Source organism: Numenius arquata, chromosome 9, assembly GCF_964106895.1.
Source record: "Numenius arquata chromosome 9, bNumArq3.hap1.1, whole genome shotgun sequence".
NCBI lineage: Eukaryota > Metazoa > Chordata > Aves > Charadriiformes > Scolopacidae > Numenius > Numenius arquata.
In genome coordinates this window covers 30,703,496-30,726,679 of record NC_133584.1, presented here as the reverse complement: position 1 = coordinate 30,726,679, position 23,184 = coordinate 30,703,496, and the positions used below count along the sequence as shown (strand labels likewise).

At 38.0% G+C, this 23,184-nt stretch overlaps 1 protein-coding gene across 1 annotated transcript in view; it reads left to right on the top strand.

The window, feature by feature from the left end:
- COL19A1 (collagen type XIX alpha 1 chain) overlaps positions 1 to 23,184 on the top strand; it is a 210,647-nt gene that overhangs the window by 80,769 nt on the left and 106,694 nt on the right. Inside the window, exon 12 of the mRNA XM_074153019.1 lies at positions 18,389 to 18,442. Coding sequence (XP_074009120.1) covers positions 18,389 to 18,442 — 54 coding nt within the window. The remainder of the gene's footprint in view (positions 1 to 18,388; positions 18,443 to 23,184) is intronic.

The window sequence follows — 23,184 nt, the reverse complement described above, 5'->3', positions numbered from 1 at the left end:
CAAGAACTTGAGCCATATAGAGATTGTAGTGCATTGAAGTTACGTGTTCCTGCTTGTGAATGTGTCACAAGCCTCCTTGGAAAAAAGGAATAAAAATAAAGGAATAAAAATAAAGGGATAAAAAAGGAATAAAAAGCACAGAACCCCCAAAATAATGGATTTTAAAGAAAACCATAACAGAAGGGTCCATTCTAGCAACAGAGTTGCTAGTTTTCTTAAAACATATGCTTAAGTCTGTGTCACAAAATTTGGTGCATAATTTAATGACTGTCAGTTTAAATGGAGAAAAACAAAATCTACCAAACAGAAACAAAGGGCAGTGTCTGAGCTCAAGCACCAGTTGGTTTGAGTTGCTTTAATGCAGCCATTGGGGGGAGGTAAGTTATCTAGATGTACATTGTCACTAGCAATTTTTAAAAAATTAATTTCAGAAATCTCAATACTTAATTAAACTGTTTTATGTGTCTCTCAGGTAACCGTTGCCTCTCCAGCAGTCATCTTCTATTCTTTAATTTGTAACTTCTAAATTTCCTGAGGCAAGATGATTAAGTGCTTCAGTTCAGATGAGTGGGCACATACAAAGTTTTGAGCTTGGAAGCTATTATGAGCTTAACCAAAAAATAAAATCTAAGTTAGGTCTTAGATCTTGAAACTTAAAGAGGTTAAATTCTTATTTATTATTATTTATTTTGATACTTGAAGTATGTGCATCGCTTGGGAGTTGGAACTGGCCCAAAGCCTGTTAGGTAATCAGGCAGATAACCTCTTAGATCTCTTTTTCCTTTGTCAAATCGGTAACTAACACTTTTATCTCCTGGGTCTTGCTTCCTTTAGTCACTCTAAGGTCACCCTTTACACAGGTTTCCCATTTTTCTGTCATCTTGTCTACCTTCTTGGTTATAATATGTATTTGTGGTACTATACTTCACAGATACAATTCTTTCTGTAATTGAGCGAGAACACTGCTAGGACATACAAATAAATTTCATTATAATTTGGCAGCATGTGTGGAACAAATCTATACTTTATTTGGAATAGTGGTGATAGAAGAGCCAACACATTTACATATTAATTATAGCTGCACAAAAATGACTGGGTTGTCGCTAATAGATAACAATGATTTCACAGAACTGGGGACACGTAAATTCTTTGCCTTGCTTAGCTGCTTCAAAATACTGGTATAAAATCCTCATTTCTGCTTTAACTCAGAGAGGCAAGTAAGGTACGCTGTTATATAGACTAAATCGCAGCACTAGGATATCTCAGAAGTTGTGAGTGATAGAGTAGGAGGATGGCTGTGCTCTGGAGAGGGACTCTTCAGTTGCAGTTTTCCTTGACTGGTTGCTTTCCTTTATAAAGCATATTCCCCTCCCATCTCACACTTGAAATAGAGGATTTTAAAAATGGGTATCATTGGAGCTGAGCTATGTAGCAGTATATGCATTTGTAAACACTTGATCTTTGGTAAAGTTACTATTTTACTGCATTTCTTCAATTGATATTTCTCAGTAAAATGAAAAAATAAAACATTTACATGTATTTGACTACAGGAAACTTTGAAACTAAAACCATAATTATATTAATTCACTATTTCCAAAGTTTTATCCTTTTATCTTTACTTTTTGCCTGTTTTGATTGTGCTTTTGCTTGTGTATACATGTGAGAAGAGAGAGAGTCTGGGGCTTGTCCAGCCTAAATATAGAAAAAATTGTCATCTGCTTCATTTTCTTCTAAACGCAGGATGTTCTTTGTATATATTTAGTATTTTGTGAAGTACAATTTGAATTATCCCAGGAAATAGGGTTTCCTCTATTTCCTTTAGAAGATAATTCCTAGTAGATCTTAGTGTCAAAAAGATTTCCTGGAGGTTCAAGATTTTCTACTTCATCCTATCACACCTAATAAAATACTCCTCGGTCTGTCTTCCATCCATTCAGAACACACAAGGCTATAAAATTCCAGTCTGTCCCCAGGTGTAGTCTTTTATTTCACAGCCTTCAATATGCTTTTCTGAAATAAACATAAATAAATGAAGAAGGAATCACCTTTCCTTTCTAAGATGCTATTTTAAGTTAGTAATTTCTTAGTATTTGCAATATTTTGATGTCTGTACCATAAATCTCAGTGATGAAACAGGTCCACATGGGACAGCTCAAGTACTGGGGAAACTTCCAGTCTGCTTGAAAACTAGAAGCTATTACTCATGGATAGAAGACAGTCGTGAACCTCAAAGGTCTATAAGTAAAAATACTAAAAAAATAACAGTTAAGAGAAGCAGTTAGTAACCTTCCTGTATAATAGCACAATGCTTCTATTTGTCAGCTGTAGATTCTACTAGAAATGCTTCAGTCTAAACCAAAGACAAGAAGAGTAAATTCAGTAAGCTGCAAGTCTTGGTGTGTGGCCACTGCATGTACAGCCCTGTTAGCCTGGATGGTTTTTAGAGAAACGGAAGAACATGTATTGTGCATTAGGGACTAAGGGTCCAAGTCCCTAGTCTGTTTGGAAGGTGGTAGAGTCAGTGCGACTGTGCTGAAAATGCAGCTCCTTACCTTTGCTAGCCTATAAACAGATACTTTATTAGTGCAGGGGGAAGATTTTCTGAAGTCCTTTAACTCCTATTTCATGCAGTTAAGACTGGGTGCTTTACCAGCTGCATGTAAATGTGAACTGAGTTTTTTCAAACTTGTCTCCTAGTTCTATATAGGGAAGTATTGGAGTTTTCTGTTTCTCATCTTGTAACTATTAGCCACCTATTTTCACCTTTTAAGCTTTGGGGTCGGGGAGAATGTTTTTTCTTTACTTTGCTTGTGCAATTGTTCTGCTCTGACATTGTGGGTAGCATTTTAGAATTTTTTTGTGAAGTCATATGAGGTTAAATGTTGTTCACAAGACAGCCATATTGATGAATAGGCATGCAAGTGTTTTTGTTTGACAGAGTTGGTTTTTATTACCAAACAGATCATATACAATCACAAAGAGAGACATCTGTACAGGGATATTCTAGGGGAAAAGGAAAAGCATATTGTTAATTCTACAGGAAGTCTCTGCCTGTAATAAAAGCGGTCACATTGGCATTTATCCTAGTAAGCTAAACATTACAGAATCACAGAATCACAGAATCTTCCAGGTTTGAAGGGACCTTCAAGATCATCTTGTCCAACCATCAACCTAACTGACAAAAATAAACACCCACAAAACAACAATCTATTACCGGGGATTATCCTGTAGTGCTGTGGTATTTGGTTTGATCTGGCCATCTTCATACTGTTTAACTCTCTTGCCCTTTGAAACAGGCTTAATCAAAACTACCTGTTGGGAATAGTCCCTAGTGTATGCTAACTTTTGAAATGTGCCTGGGAATTATACAGGGAACTGCTAATTAGACTCATTGAAATGTCTGCAAGAGACCTTCACAGCTGGGGTCTATCAATTTAATGATATAGATGACCAAGTTCGAGGTCCCAAGCTGTATCATTGTTTAATTTACTAACACATACCCATTTGGTCAGATTAAAGGTTCATCAGGCTTGGCATCCTGCTTCTAATGATAGCCAGAGTGGTGCCCAGGGAAAAGCATAAGGACAAACTAAGCAAGTACAGTGCTTCTCTCCATGTACTCTTCCAGCCTCTAATTAATTGAGACTGCGATCTCAGCCGGACGTGTTTTCAGTGAATTTAGTGGTTTTCAATGGACTTCTTTCCCATTAGTGAGTGCAATTTTCCCTTCATGTAAATGAAATTTGTGTAAACTTTGAGCATCTGCAATATCCTGTGGTGAGGAATTATGCCATTTATCTTTGTGTTTGAAGAACCACTTCCTTTTGTTTGTTTGGAACCTGCTTCCTCAATTTAATTTAGTGCCCCTTACTACTTCTGCTGGAAGTCCTGTACATGGTTTGGGGCAAACCCAAGCACAAATACAGTCTGGGAGGCAAATGGCTTTGAGAGCAGCCCTGAGGAGAAGGACTTGGGGGCGCTGGTGGATGAGAAGCTCAACAGGAGCCGACAATGCGCACTTGCAGCCCAGAAAGCTGGCTGCATCAAGAGAAGCATGGCCAGCAGGTCAAGGGAGGTGATTCTGCCCCTCTGCTCTTTTGAGACCCCACCTGCAGTACTGTGTGCAGCTCTGGAGTCCTCAGCACAGGAAGGACGTGGACCTGTTGGAACGGTTCCAGCGGAAGACCATGAAGATGGTCAGAGGGCTGGAGCACCTGTCCTATGAGGACAGGCTGAGAGAGTTGGAGTTGTTCAGCCTGGAGAAGAGAAGGGTCCAGGAAGACTTTATCTCAGCCTTCCAGTACCTAAAGGGGACCTACAGGAGACATGGGGAGGGACTCTTTATCAGGGAGTGGAGTGATAGGATGAGGGGTAACGGTTTTAAACTGAAAGAGAGCAGATTTAGATTAGATATTAGGAAGAAATTTTTTAGTGTGAGGGTGGTAAGACCCTGGCCCAGGTTGCCGAGAGAAGTCGTGGATGCCCCATCCTTGGAAGTGTTCAAGACCAGGTTGGATGGGGCTTTGAGTGACCTGGTCTAGTGGGAGGTGTCCCTGCCCAGGGCTGGGGGGTTGAAACTTGATGATTTTTAAGGTCCCTTCCGACTCTAACCATTCTATGATTCCAAGATTCCTGTCCTCCTTGTCAGTATCAGTCAAGAATCAATAAGCATCTATCATGCATTCCTGAGCTGTCTCTTCCAAACTGAAGAATACCAGCTTACTTAGTATCTTCTACTGTGAAATATGTTCTTTATTTGATCATCCTTACTAGCTGGCTCTTGATGTTTTTGAGCTCTGTTGCAGTGTTTAAAGATGGTAGAGACAAGAACTTCAGTGTATATACTATCACAGTGAAATGCTTCATTTCTTTATCTGTGCCTTCCTAATATCTCCTCACACGGAACTTGCTTTTTTACCATCTCTTTAGCTTTGCGTGTGAACTCAAGGTCTCGCTCTTGGTCGCTTTGAACTGACTATTAAAAGTCGTTGCATTTTGGAAGCTGCGATTGTGTTGTGGTGGTGTGTGACGTGTTCACAGATGTTATGGCTACCTATGGGACATAAGGATTTTACCGTCTTCATCGTTTTAGATGTACCTACAATGAACTTAATTTGTCCTTCTTTTGTTATGTCGTTTAATCTCATCATGCATTTATTGAGTTTGTCACAGTTCTTCCTCATCTCTTTTATCCTGTATAATTTGGTATCATCACAAGATTTAGCCATTGTACCTCAAAATAGTTTTCTTTATGAGGGTTGAGTGTAAACAAATCATGTCTTGCTGAGAACAAAAATAGTAGAGAAAAGAAGTAGGCCAATGCCTAAATGCTGGTGTGAACTCTCAAGCTCTTTCTGCCTTGGATTAGAAATATAACATTTGACAGGTGCATTTTTTTTGGTGTTAGAAAGGTATCTTTTTCAGTCTGACTTCTGTCTCCCAAGATTTGGTGTAATCTTGAACTCTGAAAATGGCCATTTGCACATATTGAGCACAACATCATCCTCTCTCTGTGTAGACATGTTGAGGTCCCCGTTTCCATTTAACAGCTCTGAGAGTTGTGTAGCACCAGTGGGGTGAATGCTGGGCCTTGGGTCAGGGCACCTGCGTACAGCAGAGAAGGTAGACATGGGCATGGACCTTGAGTGGGTTACTTGGTGAAAACAAAAAGAATGGGCAGCATATGTATGTGTATTTCTTAGAGAGATGGAGAGACTAAGAGTTATTCAGAAGCCAGAGCGGGGTACATCAGTACTAATGTGCAAATAAAACCAAGATTTCTAGTGTGTCCTAGCTCTTCTGTTTGTGCTGCCTTCCAGTAGGTATGTGGTCCAAAGGTCATCTGTAAGTACTAGATCTTACTGCTTTTCATAGTCAAAAGTAGAATACAGAATTTCTTTTTGTCAGCTTGGCTAGTCAATTGCTTGCATTCTGTGATGAATGGAAGGTGTCCCACGTTCAGCCGGTGCTTTTGGTTCATCAGAAGAGAGGGGTCATGCTCTGCTGCAGCTACCTAGTCTTTTAGCTCAAGTGATAAAGCTTATTGCTGTAAATTAAAATATTCTCTCTTCTGACTCCACAGATGAGCTTTGGTGAAAGGTCTTATAATTCATTATGACAGATGATTTTTCTTGTTTGCCATTTATTAATCTGAACAGACTGAATTTTAAAAAGATGATTGCTGAGTTGAAAGATAAGAAATGCCAGAATAGAATTAATTTGCAAACTCAATGTGACCTCAATTGGATTAGAGAGAGGCCTGGAAATAGCCTATCATATGAATTTCCCACAAGATAGTCTCAGAGAAATAGGTCTGACTGAAGTTCAACATCCAGTCATTTTTGTTCAAACTCATTTTCTTATCACTGTTTCTGGATTTTTATTTTTTTTTGTCTGCTTGCTATTTTTGTCACTTGTCCTTGATTATCTGTGCCTTCTCTCTTCCCTTTTTTTTTTTTGGCTCATACTTTACCTTTGCTGTTGTGCAGACACCCACCCATACACATATTTTTCCATTCTCTTTCCCTATTTTACTTTTGGAAAAGGTGTTTACATTTCACTAATGCCTTTGCATAATATCTTTGAAGAAAGAGTTGTCTTTAACTGGAAGTGCTGTGGGATGCATTGTAGGTGCGGTATACCATAGCATGAGTACTTCAGCTCCTCACAGATCTCATAGGTTCTGGATAACTTCAGGTAGTATCATTGATCTGGTCTTAAAGTTAGCCAGGACTAGAAATTAAAGTAGTTTCATATGGTTGTAATTCTCGGTATTTTCTGACAGTGTAGTCTAGGTGGGATATTTTTTCTCGATCCCAGATCTAGTGATAGGTTTAACTTTGAGTGTATTTCCTCAATTTCCAGTTAAAAGCGCACATTTGCACTAATGCGCTTGTGTGTTTACATAGGCATGTATGTGTATGCTAGAATAAGTCATCTCTTTCTAGGAAATTAAACACAGTCACGAAAATATTCAGTAACATATGAAGTAATAGGTTTCTAAACTAAATCACTTCTGACTTAATTATTTTGATTTACTGCAGTGCAGTTATTAAAGGAAAGCTTCAAGCCAGAAAGGAGGCTCTGGAGGAAGGCGGCATTAAAGCAATAGAGAGTAGGCACGACTGAATCCTTGCTGGTAGGTGCAGTGTGTAACTTTAACACAGCAAACTGAGTAGAGCTCCTGATGTGCGAGTCTCCTTTCTCTCAAAGGGGAGGCAGTTCTTGGGAGCTGCTGAGCAGAGAGATGCTGTGAGACTGAGCTGGTGGGGCTCCACAGCAAGGAGGCCACTGCAGCTGCTACTGTCAGTGACATTATGTTGTATGCGCTGTTGCAGAGGATTATTCTTTATGAAAAAGAGAGTACTGACAGGTATCTAATGAGAAGAGGCAATAGGATGATCTAATATAACAGTATCGATGCTACAATATTACAAAGCATCATTCAGCATAAATTGCATAAATGCTTATGAGCCTTGTAGTTTTTATAATTTAGTTTCATATTGTGACACCTTTTTAAAAATTCTTTTATGTGATGTTTCTAAAATAGGCATGAATGTGAAGAAGTAAATTTGCAGATGATATACATGTGTTTAAGTCAATGGGCTCCCTAAATGGGCTCTTGCAATTTTGAGTAAGAGCTCTTTGCAATTCAGGTGAGGATCACAATTCATGAACAGAGTGTGGTGAAAGAAGAAACAACAGAACGGCTACTCATATTGGTCACTGTAGAACAGGAGATAACAGAACCTTTGTTCATGAATGTACCAAAAATAAAACTCTGTGTGCACGTGTGAGGGGGGGAAGCTTTCCACAACCTGCAAAGACAGATGTGGATTTTATTACTGAAAAGTTAGTAACATATGTGTTTAAGTGTATTTAAATCTCCAAAGCACTTCTTTTCTTTTCTCCACTTAATGTTTGTTAAGCTAATACTGTCAATGATAACAGTTTCCTCCCCCATCTCCTCCTTTCCAGCTGCTTCTTCCTATCCCCAGTGTCCCTGTGCACTGCTATCCCAACTCTTTGCGCAATGCCTAGTGAAGTAAATAAATCAGGTAACTGCTTTTACCAAAAAAAAGCCTGTGTTCACTGGGCTATATCCCAGCAGATTCTGTTTCTGCAGACTGCTGGCTGGCTTTTCTTCAGCAACCAAGGTATTCCAGAAGAATAGGCATATTTTAATGACTAGAAGGTGCTGCAGTCCTATATAGATGACTTTTTGGCCTGGAGAAGAGCAGTATGATTCCTTTTGGTGAAGCTTAACTGAAAGTTGTATTCCAGGAACAAGCCTAAGGTGTTGCAATTACTAATGGCTGTTGAGATCGTGAAAACAGACTAAAGCTACTCCAAGGTAGGTTTGGAAGACCTCCAACAAAACACATACAGTGTGAACACCTAGTACTCTGCATCATTTGGTCTTCAGTGCCACACTGTTTGCTACTGTAGATATACCTACAAAATACTTACTTTGAAGAAGACCTGACATAGCAAACATGCAAGTCAAGGGTATTAAGGCTGTTATCAAAGATCTGCACAAAAGTTAAAGAACGGTAAATTGTACAGCAGTATGTGTCTAATGTAGCTAACCCAAACAGCAGCTTTATGCTGCTACTTTTTACAGGACGCTCATTGGCCATCTTTGTGTATTCTTAAATTGAAGTTTAAGAAACCAAAGAAGCTAGCTTAGAAGAGCAGCTAATTTACAGCAGAAGTTCAGAATTTCTGTGACAGTAAGGGAGACTGAGTTGCCTTAGATGTCTACAGGGACCATATCATTGATCTTTCTCGTATGGTGAGGCCAATATATATGTGCACAGATAAAAAAGTTTTGCCCTTTTATGAGTTTTATGTACTTACTGAAGGCCAGTGTTAATTAAACTTGCTTCTGTTGTCAATAGCCAGCCAGTAGATGCAGCTCAAATTTCCCAGGATGACCTTTCTAAAGATGCTTCCTTCCCTTCAGTAGGCTGCAGAACATTCTCTCACCTATTTATTCTAGACCCATTGATTTTTCACACTTCCCTGCACAGTGGTCCAGCTAGAGCAGAAATATGACAATTGTATTCATGCACGGTACTCTATGGCTGGTTGTATGGACAGTCACGAGGGAATTGAGAGCTATGAATTTTTATCTTCTCAAAAAGAGAGAAAACTTCCTGCATTAAATCTATAATTACTCAATTTTATGCAAAAGGCAGCCCTTTCCTGCTTTTCTAGCCGTGTTTTGAACTGGCCTTAGTGAAGTCTGACTGAGCAAGGGGTGCTTAATTTAAACACAGATCAAGCCTCCTCCTCAGATAAATATCCATCAGAAGAGTGAACACATCACACTTTTACATTGTACCAGAATCCACAAGAGCTTTATTGAAACCCCAATTTCCTGTTCCAAAGTATGCATTTCTGTGACCTTAACAAACTACCTACTGTAGTCTAAGAAAGCAGAGGTAACCAATACTACTGTCTGTGTGAGCCTGGTGAACATGGTTAATAGTTACAGCTACAGAAAATGTGATTATTCTGGTGGTTGTGTGACAGAAATAAACCCAGAGGTGCAGCCTTTGCAGAAAAGACATAGCAGTCCATCAGCTTGCGCGAACACTTGATGCTGCTTTAACCATCTGCAGGACATTTTTTAGAGTCTAAATAACAATAGTAATAGCCTGCCAAAACCATGAAAGCATGGGTGTCTAAAAAATACTACATGCTGTGAAAGCAATACTATTTGTCAACTGCTGACAAGAGCAGATAGGCTTTAGGTTGCCTTAGGAGAACAGCCATGAAAAGAAACTAGTTTATTCCTCCTACGGAAAAATCTTCATTCAACACTAACACTAAGCCAGTAAAAACAGAAACCTCCCCACTAAAAGACAGACAGGATTTAAAACAAGAAAATTTAAAAATGTAAAAAGAATTTAAAACAAACAGCTGAAAGTCAAATCCATTTGTAGTATTTACTTAAGGAAGGGAAAAATAATGTGCTAATGTAATGAGACAGCTTTTTTTCTTTTCAGGTTTTAATTTACTGATAGATACACAAGATACTTAAATTCAAAGTTATAGTGGAGCTTGGTGCTGAAAACTTAGAACTAAATTCAACTATTAGTTTTGTTTGTGAGTGATGTAAAAGCAAAATTCTGTAAAAGCTCAAGTATTTGTGCAATTCAAGACATGTATTATGATTCCTTTGTGTCAGGCACAGTACAAAGACAGAGCAGGCCATTTATTTATCCCATTGCAAAGATGGTATAAGTAAAATATAACATTTAAGACAGAGATGGATGGACCTACATCCATTTAAGACAGGATGGACCTACAGAACAATCAGATTGGTTTGTTAATTAAAAAATAAATAATATAGAAGATGATGCTTGTTATGGTTTGAGAGAACCCATAACAATCTATTGTCATTAGACAATTATTCTATCACCCAATGACCCCTCCCCACCCGGAAAGGGGAATCGGGGAACACAAAGAAACACGAGGGTTGAAATATAAACAGATTTAATAGACTAAGACTAAATAAATAACAATAATACTAAAGAACCAGTATTAATCCCGATACTGATATAAGATATACAGGAATTATCTCAGCCCATTCTGTCAGTAGGAAGCTGTGCACTCCCAGCAGGGACAGCAAATGGCGGACACTGGGAGCTCAATGGCTTCAGGAGGAAGGGAAGGCCTCAGGGCTCCGGCACCGGGGCAAGGAGTTGTCTGGACCCGCCGCCATCAGGGAGAGAGCCAGCTACGCAGCTAACTTTTCTAATTTATATTGGATGTGACATTCATGGTATGAAATACTCCTGTTGGCCAGCCTGGGTCAAATGCCCAGGCCTTGCTCCTCCTTGTCCCTGCCCCTGGCAAGGCTCGAAAACACTAACCTTGAATCCCACAGAGCCTGGCTGGCTATAAAGTAAATATTTTCACAAATTCAGACACTAGAGTCTTCTAAAAGTGCAATTTTCCCCAGCATTAGAAGAAAAGTTCGTCCTGTGTCTCTCAACCCAGGACAATGCTTCACCTATTGTGTAGGTTTTGTGCTCATCGCACCAGAGAAGAATTGGGCTGAAAGGAGAGGTTATGGAATGGGGATAAATGTATGACTTTGTGTAAGCCTTGCAATGCTGAGTTGTGCACTGAGTTACTTAGGTTACCCAGTATTTAAGTATGTGTGCATGAGAACCAGCAAAGGAGAAGATAAATGATGAACAGAGTTTTAGTGATGATATTCCTAATGGGTAGGTGAGAGCAGGGTGAGGAAGCATTTGTGAAAATAGTGTGATCACATCTGGATGAAAGTGGTAGCTCTGTAGATAGCTGAAAAAGTTTGTCTGTGGTCTAGATGTGGTTTGTATCTGAGTGACTCATGTCAAGATTATTCCAGTTCTTGGTGACCAGTAGAATCAGTGTACTTTCAGTGAGAAAAGAGGAAGCTTTCTTGAGGAAAAACTGTTGAAAGAAACATTTAAAACTAATTCAAATGGTTGGATATCAACAAGAAGGTACTGGAAAGTCAACATGTTCTCTTGGACAGGAGGCAAGTCTGGAGTAGAAGTGTAAATGATGACTCATAGAAATGATTGTTGATTTTTATATTTGCAGATGAGGTTAGCCAGAGACACCGTATCAAGAGAAGAAAACTGGACCATGAATGTACCCTGTATAGCCTTTTCATTGAAAGTTGCATGTATGAGTTGTCTGACGGAATAAATGAGTCTTCGTAGTTTGCAAAGCCTTTTGCTTTTGGATTATGAGGAAAGGTATAGCACAATAAATGATGAGCAATACACCAATTTTTAAATTGAAGTGATAGAATGTATTGTAGAATTCAGCCAGACGGAGTGAGTAAAGAATAGAATATCCGTTACTATTCACAGTGAGGTTTTTAGAGTCTTTAGCATATATACTATAATTTGTTTCTGTGTATGCAAATTCTTGAAATAAACATCATATTGATTTTTTGGGGAAGTTTTGAGCTATTTAAGAAAGTTGTTTACATCCACTAAGGCCTCTGCATGTAAATACCAAGTAGCATTTGCAAGTGAAGAACACCAGAAAAATCTTCGTGACTTTTCTTTATAAACACATTTTGTCTGACTGATTGTACTTTCTTTGAAGAGAGTATTAATATATTCAAGTGGATGTTAAAAATATATATTATCTGGGAGATTGAAACTCTGCTTTTAGATAATTCATGATTTAGTTTGCATTATTTCCCTTGTTTTTATGAATAAAACTTTAATCTTGGATTAAGAAGTTAAGTCTGGAAATACATGATCAGTTACCAAAAAGAGTGAAGTTTTGGATGCTGATTTTCCTTTTTCTCCTTGACACTGAAAAGTTTGAAGAAAAAAAAGTGAAACGATGATGGCAGAATGAGCCATGGCAGGAGAGCATACAGAGCAAAGTTTGCAAACCACAACATCTAAATTTAATGTGGAAAAAACAAAGCCAGTGTGAGCATCTAAAGCATGAGAACATTCATTAGGGACATTTATTATTTAATAACAAAGCTAAATGTTAGATTTTAGCAAGCAGAAGTTATGTAAAATCTCAGTATTTTTTCTTCTTTTGCTGTTATCTATCACCCAAAAGGATGAAGTTGTGTCTTTATGTTTCTTTTACCTGAACAAGCCTCTTAGATGAAAATGTGTTATGTACTATGCTACATAGATTATTTTTTCCACTTATCACAGTATTATTTAATGCCTTTCGGTATTTCATTAGTTATCTTAACTACTAGCTCTGGTCAGCATCAGGGTATGTTAGACAGTCCTTTAGATTTCCACAAGATAGGGTTACACTGAAGATAAGGACCAAGGTGAGATTTAGAGATCTGTAGGGAACACATTAAAAGATCAAAGGATTGTTCATTTGTGTTTTCAGTAAGATGTTGCTGGCAGCCTTCCTGTGGCATTTTCTAGATGTGAAAGAATACAATTTGAGTGTTCTGAAGGCTTAATTCTCAAGTATATCATAGTTCTGTAGGCTTTGTGAGAAAAGATTTCAGTAAGACAATAACCAGGAACACTTTATTGCCTGCCAGGGTGCCATGGAATTCGCAGACTATTTTATAAATCGGTGTTTGTGGATGTTGCACTGTGAGAGTTTAGCTTCCATGAAGAATCTAAAAGTATGCCTAAACTGTATGACTGGATCAAATGTGGATACAGTCCTTCAATCTAAAGAGGTTGCTAACTCTTCAGAATAGGTTTATCTGTTCACTTCTGTTTTGTCTGTGCTTTTTTGGTTTGATTTTTATTTTGCTGTTCTTTATCTCTGAACTGATACTATTCAGTCACTGTGCTTGGTGATAATGGCATGGTGACAGTGCAAACAGCTCAGTAATATTGTTACCCTGTATATTGCTGGCATTTGAATGAATGTTTGTCTGTCTTTCAATGTCTTCATGAAAAGAGAGAATGTATTTATTAAATGAGAGAATTTTGACTCATTAAGACATCTGCCTCCTGCAAACACTGTAGTCATTACTCAGCAAGGAAATCACCCTGCCCAGAGAGGTGGTGGAGTCTCCTTCTCTGGAGACGTTCAAAACCTGCCTGGACATGTTCCTGTGCAGCCTGCTCTGGGTGGACCTGCTTGGGCAGGGGGGTTGGACTAGATGATCTCCAGAGGTCCCTTCCAACCCCATGTGATTCTGTGATTCTGTGATCCTAAGAAAAGCTAAAACTATTTTAACATGTGACTTAGTCCCATTTTCCAAGAGTGAGCAATCGTAGCAGAACCAAGGAGCAGTCTAGAGGAAACGTTATCCTGGAAGAGTGCACAGGGTTATATCTGCCTCGTGTCCATAAAGACACACATACAGTGAAGTATCATCAGTTCTGTCTAGAGCATTCTCAAGCAAAATCTACAGTTAAGGCAATTTTACTTGTATTCTTGGGTAGATCATTACAGCACTTCTCTGCCTCTTCAACCACAATTCACATCTCCCTCCTCCCCCCAGCCTAAATCTTTTTGGCTGAAAATTAAACCCATTATTTGTATGAAAAACTTATTATCCCATTTATAGCATTCTTTTCCATATTTGAGATTAATCAGTGTGTCCTGTTTTCACTCTTTCCTCCTAACTTTTTTCTCAAGCTTTCTATCATTCTGGTTTGGAGAAGAGCAGATACTTAAAAGTTGACTAAGTTCCATGAAAAATATGATGCCCTGAACTACTCACTGTTATTCACTGTTTTCATCAGTGGCAAGTAAACCAGCCTAGTTGGCTTTTTTCAATTTGCATTTGGCAAGTGGAGAATGGAGTTTAACCTTCTAAAAATACCTTTATGTTACAGTCCCGCTCACTGTGTGATCCATTATAATCCCCAGATCCTTTTCTGCAGTAGCACTATAGGGATTATTCTTTACTTGCTATTTGTGCATTTGATTTCTCTGTTTGGAGAGCACTATCCTGTAACATTTATTGGACTTGACTTTTTTTTGATCACTGTTCTGATTGATCAAAGTCATTTTGCATTTTAAGGTTTTTCTACAAAGAATAAAAATGGATGGCTGCCTCATTCCTGCTGACAGTTTTGGAACCACAGGTTGGCCTGGCTTCAGATCATTCTGTGCCTGAGATTTTGGATCCAATTGAGGTGGTAGTTTGCCTTTCTGGCTTAGAAATGTTTAGAGCTTACTTAGAAATGTGGTGCGTCACACTAAGCAGTAGTTAGCTGGTATGAACATCTTCAGTATTGCTCAGTCTATGTAAATGAAGCAGGAAGGAAAGATCTTTCTCCTGACATGTTATCCAGCTTGGTCAGGCACAACACCTGTTGTTTGGGCCTCCTTCACAAAATGGTGGTGGCATAGTTTGGAATCAGAAGCTTTTTGGGTCACAGTTTCTAGATAAGTGTGTTTACTGAGCTCTCTGAATTGCTGATGCCTATGAAGCTTTGTGATCACCCCCTTTCTCGCTGGGTCTGAGTATCCTAAATAGGTGGGTTTGGAAGACACAGGCTTCACAGTGACATCCTTCCAGGTCATCACTGTTGATTGTAGTTTACTAGAAATAGTAGTGTATTTCTGCAATGGTTTATGCTGTCCCTTTCGCACTTTGGTTAGGTACTGATCTTACGGGATACAGGGTTACAGCCTGTTTGGAAGTAAGTTTCTTGTGTCACTCTTCTGTTTCCTTGCATACTGTCTTAAAGATGTGTAAGGTAAAATCACAGAGTTTCAGAGGTTAAAAATTATAAAGTATCCACACTGTTAGTGATACTGTATAGCTTGCGTACTTTGGAGAGTATTTCAGCTATTGTTAATAAATAGTACTTGAAAATGTTGATAAGGATATCAGGAATTCCTGATTAGTATCATTAACAGGGCAGTGCTGCAAAAGAAACTTTACCTTTTTAGGTAAATTTTTAGGTATGAATATATTTTATTTCCAAATGCATTACTTTGCTGTTATAATCAGGAGGAAATAGTATGCAAGGAAAAGGAGGCAGCCTTAAAGTTGACAAGGGAGTTGAAGGCTGGTACTCCAGTCTTGCAGATGCCACGTGTGAAACCCTGGCTCTAATTAAGGAGTATTACCACTGAGTTCAGTGTGCCTGCTCTTACACACAGCAGACTGAATCCCTCCTAGCGCTTACACTGGAGCAACCCCATCAGCTTGTTCCATTGGGGTAATCGAAAGCAGAATGCACCCAAAGAAATAGAAACAATTCAGTGTTGTATTGGATTAGTTTTAGTTACCTAATAAACAAGGCATGGTTCTTCCAGAGTTTTGTCATCCTGTTTTTACAATAAATAGTCTTTAATTGTCTCATCTGAGTATAGGATAAGCAGGCAGGAACATTAGATATAAAATGGCATTAACACATTTCTCTTTCTTTTCTGTTAATCTATGAGACAAGCCACAATGTTGATTATTAACAGCCTCCTCTACATGGCAGAGTGACTTCAGCATTCTGTGAATTGGCTAGATTTGAAGCTGTTAATTATGCGGTATAGTGTGCTCCATAAAGGCAGAAATGAGCGTGTCTTGGCTCAGTTCTCATGAGAATAAATTGTAAAAATTGGACCTCTGTTTGATTTGAATTCTGGCTTCACGGAGAACATGGACGTTTCATATGACAGACTTGGCGAGGACAAATCATTAACTCTATTAAAAAATCAGAATAGGTTCATAGTAAAATCGCATACCTGGCAGAAAGCCCCTGGCTCTTGGGACTCTGCAGAGGTCCGGGCTCATTAATTGGAGGTGCTTTTCTTCATTTTGTCTAAGAAACTGATAATCATCTTAAATCCAAATATCTTGTAAATCATAAGGAAGGCAGCTTTTCTTTCTTCTCTGCATTCACCAACCACACTTGTATGTGCCTAGAACTGCCTGCCAGTGTTTTGAAGTTACCATCTGCCTACTGTAGAAGAAAAAGTCATGGTCTCCAACACATGCTGCTCATCTAACATCAAGGCAAATGATAAACGAGGGTGAGGGGAGGGTCGTCTTTTGGTTTAGGCTCTCTATTTAGGTTTTTATGTAAATGTAGATGTTGCACAACAAATTATGACAAGATACGTTTACCTTAGGTTTCCACCTATACATCAAAGAATTTACAGGATACTACTACTTCTGAAGCAAATCTGTACATATTTATATAATTTTTTCTTAGAGTACGAAAGCAGATAAAGAAATCATAGGAGAAAAAACAACTCCATAAATTGCAATGATTTTTCAATTTCCTAGATATATCTTTGGATAAAGAGATACTATGTGAAATAGATGACTGTACTTTTGTAGCTATTGCAAGGTTGTAGCAGTGTAACTGATAACTAGTTGAAAGATCCTGAAAGCAGTATTAAATGTCCAGCCTGTTACAGTGATGAAAAGTAAAATGTAGTTTTTGCAGTTTCTTCTAAAAGTTTTAAGTGAGCTATTTAAAGAAGAATAGTAAGTTTGGGACTTCAACTGTTATTTTTTTTAAACTGACAGTGAAAGAAAATTACTATCTCGACGAATGTCTTAATCCATAGAACAAAGATTAACCAAACCATATAGATTAACCATACTAAAATAACAAGTGTTAAATTCCTATAACTGTTTGGTGTCATTTAAGCTTTTGCAATAAATGCATAGATTTACTGGATTAATTTTTAGGGTTTTTTACAAGCAAGGCAGGCAATACTTGAGGGAAAACATTAACACTATGATTCAGGCTAATGCGTAGCATTAAGTTTGTTATCAACAAGATATATTAAAATGGAAACAATGAACTAGCAAAGCCATCTTGTGCATGGGATTATTAAATTCAGTTTGCTGTTGCTAATTTGTTGGTAGGCTTCAGTTGTTTGAGTAAGCTCATACATACTCATTTTGCAAAACTGATGATTAGATGAAATGCCCTCTGTCATTGCCACTGGAGGAATGGCTCTGAATGAGGGCTGTGTTACAGATGGAGTTAGCTGAATGATCTCAGGTCAATACCATTTACCTAACAGAATTATGAAGATGATGCTGACATAATGAATAGGTTCTGCTCAGACAAATATAGTATCCTGGAGATAATTGAAATTCAGTGCAGGGCTGTTCCCTTTCTTTGGTTGATATGAAGAGCTTGGACTCATCATTAGTCCTCACGCTTTTATCAGGATTATGTTACTTTTATGATTTGACAGAGTTCAGTCAGTTGATGAAATATGTGTTAACTAGAATAGGGTGGTTGTTAGAGATAATACAGAGCTGAATCTTTTCTTGTATCCTACAAAGAATATCGTGTTTTGTAGTCAGTGTTTCATGAGCAAACACAGGAACCAGCCTGTATAGTCAATTCTGAAGGATCCTTCCCACCATTTTTTTCTTTTGGTTGATGATGTTGTTCATATTCATACTTGGGAGAAAATTTTCAAAACAAAAATTGTTTTCATTTTTCAAATGCAATCAGTGAACCATATACCAGTATGAGTTAAAGAAAAATAATAATATTGAGGACAGTTCTGTTATCAGATATTTAAAATAAGAATTGTTTCTTTAAAAACAGTCTCAGAATGAAACAATTAATGTAATGTCAATGTTAATATTTTCAAAAGGAAAACTGTTCCCCAGTGTAAAATTTTGTTTCACCACCATGCTCTCGGAGCACTGTGTGAAGCAAGAATATTTTTCTGTGGTGAGTCGTTATGGATGTCCAGTGGCGCTGTGAAGTACAGAGAGCTGTAGCTCTCAGAGCGCTAGACATTTTTCAGAGGCAATTCTTTGGAAAGAATTTCAGTTGGAATGTAAGAAATGATTTTGCTTGTGCAGCCAGCAACATATATGTAACACTTCGTGTAGAACAGACCAGAACCTTAAAATATTTTTCCTATTAAAAAGTGTCATGGGTTAGTATTTGTCTTGTACATATCATAAAATAAATGTTCGTTCTTTTAGGGTGAAAAAGGAGACAAAGGAGAACCAGGACCAGAAGGCATTCGTGGAAGAGAGGTGAACTGAATGATAATGAAACAGTCAAGTTACAAACTTTTGGGGGGATTGGTTAAGCAATGAAATTCAGAATTTAGGTAAGGAGAGTGATGGATTTAGAAAATGCATATACCTGGAGAGTTAACATCAACAAGATGATGGGGCAAGAAAAAGAGATGCATTCAGGTGAGAGATGAGTTCTTAGGGCTTCAGGTTGGACAGGAGAGCTGTGGGCAAGGATGTGGTAGTTCTATGATGTTTCTGCTGAGGGCTCATGAGATAAACTGAAACAAACATGGGGATTAAAGCAACACAATATGGATGAGAAACATTCCTGGGGGGATAATCTGCTAGAAAAGAGGGCATTTCTGGAGGCAGGGTAAAGCTAGGCTTGGAGCCAGGCCATTATCGATGCCTGGGTGAGAGCCGTGGGTCACTCACTGTGCCATGTGGCTCGTGGTAGAGAATTTCAGTTAAAAATTTCACTTTTTTTCTCTGCCAGATTTCGCTACCTACTTAGTTGGTTGGTCTGGTCCATATTTGAGGTAGAACATGAATCTGCGTCTAAAAGTACCGGATAATCCTGGTCACTGAGTTCACATTCAAGCTTGAACCTGAGCTAGCACTATAGACATGCCCAGTAATAAACCTTACTTTTGCCTAATTTATTTTTAAATTTAAATTTATTTTTATAATACATTGAACCAAGGTGAGAGGGGAGAAAATCAGATTTTTTTTCAATGCAATACTAAAATGGCCAACCAACATGATTTGAACAGCAAGATTTAAGAAAATTAAAAAAAAAAAAAATCAAGCCAGTGGTTTCCTTTATCCCCCTCTTCCTCTCATGTCTCCTCCTTGACCTAGTTGGGGGTCAACCTGTGTTTAGGTTTCAGTGCAGGATACTGTTGGCTTTCCAATTGCAAGCATCACAGTTGAAGGCAGAGAGCGTCTCACAGAGGCATATAAGCCTGACTGTCCAAATTCTTTGGGGAATGACTGTCATTAGGACTGGAATCCAGATACAGGAGTTGGAAAAAACACTCAGCAAAGCTCTTTTAAGCAACTTTACCAAAAGAGTAAAAGGGTGTGCATTTGATACAAAAAAGCTATGATGGTCTAGCTGGGTCTACTGAAAATGCAGTAAAACATAATACATAATTACGGCACTTTTTATGTCATTTGGCCTTCTACGCATACTGAAACCATAAAAATATTTTTCCTATTTTAGGTTATTATAATTTAATACTAGATAAATCAGGCTATTTTTGACTAGTAGTGGATGTCCTCCATATGAAAACATATACTCTGTACTGAGCTGAAACTACGTTTAGGTATCCTCTTGTAGCCTGCCTGTCTGTAAAGGTGAACCATATACTTCTGTCATGCATACATATATGCTGACAGGATGGAAAAAACACATCTGTGTTTCTTTCCATAGCTCTGGGGACATTTCTGTGTTGGTCTTACACGATCTCCTTTACTACATGGGATCTTGTTCCATAAACCTTTTAGGAAGAGTAAGGTATACCAAGTATCTGGTGAACTCTAGAACATATTTGACATAGTGGCACTGTGAAAGTGTAAAATATCAAGCCTTTATATTTTGAAATATTTACTGAACTGTTGTAATGTGTCAAGAATGGTAGGTTATCATCATGGGAACTGTCATTAAAATATTTTGGAAGTAAAATTGCACAAGGCAGTATAACACTATATTGGTTGAATCCACACATAATTCCTTTTTAACAACACATATAAAATGCTTCAAGTACATCTATCACTGTGCATAGAGATGCCAGTCGTTAAGTTTAAATTTAAAGGACTGTGAATCATTGGCTCTTAGTTGCTGTCAGTGTCTCTCAAACTCATTCCACATACAGAAATGTAACATCTGATATTTCTGAAATAATCAAGTTAATCTGCTTACATGGGTGTAATCTGCAGTGCTGTACAAAGAAAGCCCGAAAACACTTAAAGCTAGCAGTATCAGCTGCTGGCAGCTGTTTTCTCTGCCTGGGGAAGTGAGGGTTTCCGTATTCGCAAGTGAAGAATTTGAAAATGATGAATGAATGTTTCATGTTGCACAAATGTTAGAAATATATCTGAATTTATTTTAATCAAAATCAGGAAAGTAGTTGTCACAGAATAGTTTTGCTTGCTGTTACTTCTTGTGTTTTCTTAGCTGTACAAAAGGTTCTTGCTAGAATGAAGTAGCATGACAGAGGAGAAGCCAGACCTGGTTTGGAGACTAGGCTTTCTGTAACAACGAAGAGATACCTAAAAAGTTTAATTCCCTCATCCCTCCCTGGTTGCGCTAACCGGGTCAGTTAATCTCATTGAGAACCAGGTTTGGGTGCAGGAAATGTGAGTATATTTAACTGCTCTGCATGTCTCCTAGTTTATCACTCCAGGAATGTGAGCCAATATCTACAAAGCCATGTCCCAGGCTGAGACGTTATTCAAAATCCATCTGACAATATGAATGCTTCCTATAACTACTAGCAATGTAGTTGCCATTGTTTTTAGCTTCTTAAGGAGTAGTTATAAATAACTAAATATATTACTAATGTAATCCTTCTACATTGGCACATGTTCACGTTACATCTGTAAGCAGGTATTTGCCTGTATAATATGAACAGACAGTTTGCTTGGGTAGTATCTCTGTTTTACCCCTTGAGCCTTTTTTAGCCACTCAACATTAATAGTGCTATCATTTGTATCCATGTAACAAGTGGAGCTTCATAGGCACACAGTCTGAAAGAAATCCTGGTAAATACAGTTTCTTCTCCATGACGCTCATATCCCATATGAATAAGGATAAATTTGCAATACAAGTATCCATGAAATTATCTGTGGAATAAGATCTATGTTATATTCATATGCTTGTCAGTTGAACTGAAATGCAAAGAAAATCTTTACATTTCAAATTTTTAGACTCTTTTTGGAGTCGTTATTTTCTTGAACAGTGGTGCAGGTAGAAAGTGAATACCATGGAATACTACCAATTAATGTTTTGCTAACGTAAATGAAATCCTTCAACAAAGGTAAGTGAAAACTGAGAGTTTTATCATATCTATAAGCATGTATATGCGTAGCTAGGGGAAGAGTAGAGTCTTTCTTGTAAATTGTAAAAAAAAAAAAAAGTGTAAAAACAAATCTGAAAATTTAGTATATAATCTCTACAACATCAAACCAAGTGATTCACTGTTATTTTTTTTCTTCTGCTGGGAAAGGTGATACCCTAAGTGACTTTTATAAAACTTTCCTGCATAAAATTTTGTTATTCTTTACGTACCTGATGTCAAAGGATGGACCTCTGAAGTTCAGTGAGCAATGAAAAAAATCCCAGGTTTTCAATGGAAAGGTGGAAGATATATTGGACCTTTTTATTTTTATGCTTGTGGGAAAAGGTGAACAGAAATATGAACATTTTTAAAGGGATCCAGTGACTTTGGTATGATGGTAAGTCGTTTACCTTCACACCCTCATGGCATGTCTCTCTAATCTTGAACTGCCTTAGTATTAACGTCATAAGAAAATATTTGGGTAGGAAGGGAAGAATTTTATTGCTTGAAGGTATGAAGTTGGTAGTGATATTTAATTATATTCAGAGTTTGAGGATTCTGTTAAGACCAAAAGTATAAGGAGACAGTAGGTGTTGCTCAGGATCCAGAAAATTCTAGTAGCATAGCAATATGAAGATTTTGAATGGCATTAACAAGAAATGAGCAATAGCAATATTTAAAGGTACATGAGACATAAACTGAAAAATAGGATATTGTTTGGAGCTTTGAAAATACTTTGCTGAATTAGAAAAGTTATCCCAACGTGTACAACTTGGTGTTGTACAGCTGACTCTGAAAATATTGTTTCAATTTAGATTTTAAGGCTGCTCTGCAGAGAAAGCATAGTTCTGTTTTCTTACTCATTAGTGTATTTCCAACCTTTATTACTCAGCAGAGATTGTTGATTCGATATATAATAATTTGCTTGCACATTGTTGGTTAGTGTGTTGGATTGTCATCTGTATTTCCAGTAGTATAGATAATATGTGCAGTTCTGGGATATTTTAGCCTGGTGTGAGATTTAAGTAATGAATGATGTTTTTCCAAACAGGTATCTTTTAGAGTGAAAAAATTGTTCTCCTCAAAAGGTTATGCCGATCTTACAGCATTTTCCATTGCCACGTGCATGGAGCACAGTTTGTGTTGCCCAAATAGGTGCATTTCCATTGGGTGACACTTGGCCGCTGCAGGAGCGACTCCTCTGGTTGAGGTCCAGCTGATCTTTGCATTTTTTCATTGGGAAGAGTACCTGTCATCAGTTTCCAGTGTATTTTACTCTTTTCATCTGTTTTCTGTGATGATGTATAAACTCTCACTGCTGCTCTCTCTCTGAGAAACTTTTCAGTATATGATACAGTTTTCTCAAGCCTCAGTGAACCTACTAGGGCACGTTAAGTCAGAATTCATCAAGTAAAGCATTAGGGCACAAATAGCATGTTTTACTTGGAGGGAACACTTAACATAACAATTTTCCTAACATTCTTTAACTCCAGAAAGAGTTTTCTTATTGATAATTTCATGCAAAGCTAGCAGTTGAGTTATTTTGGTACTCTTTTTCAGACTTCTCTGATCAAGTTCATGTCTGTTATTATGGTAAACATTTTGCCTCAGGGTGAGAGGTGAATGCACTTTGCAGGTATTTCCCAGCTGTGGGTAAGTAAGGAACTGATGGCAGCTGAGAAAAGGCGGTGGGCC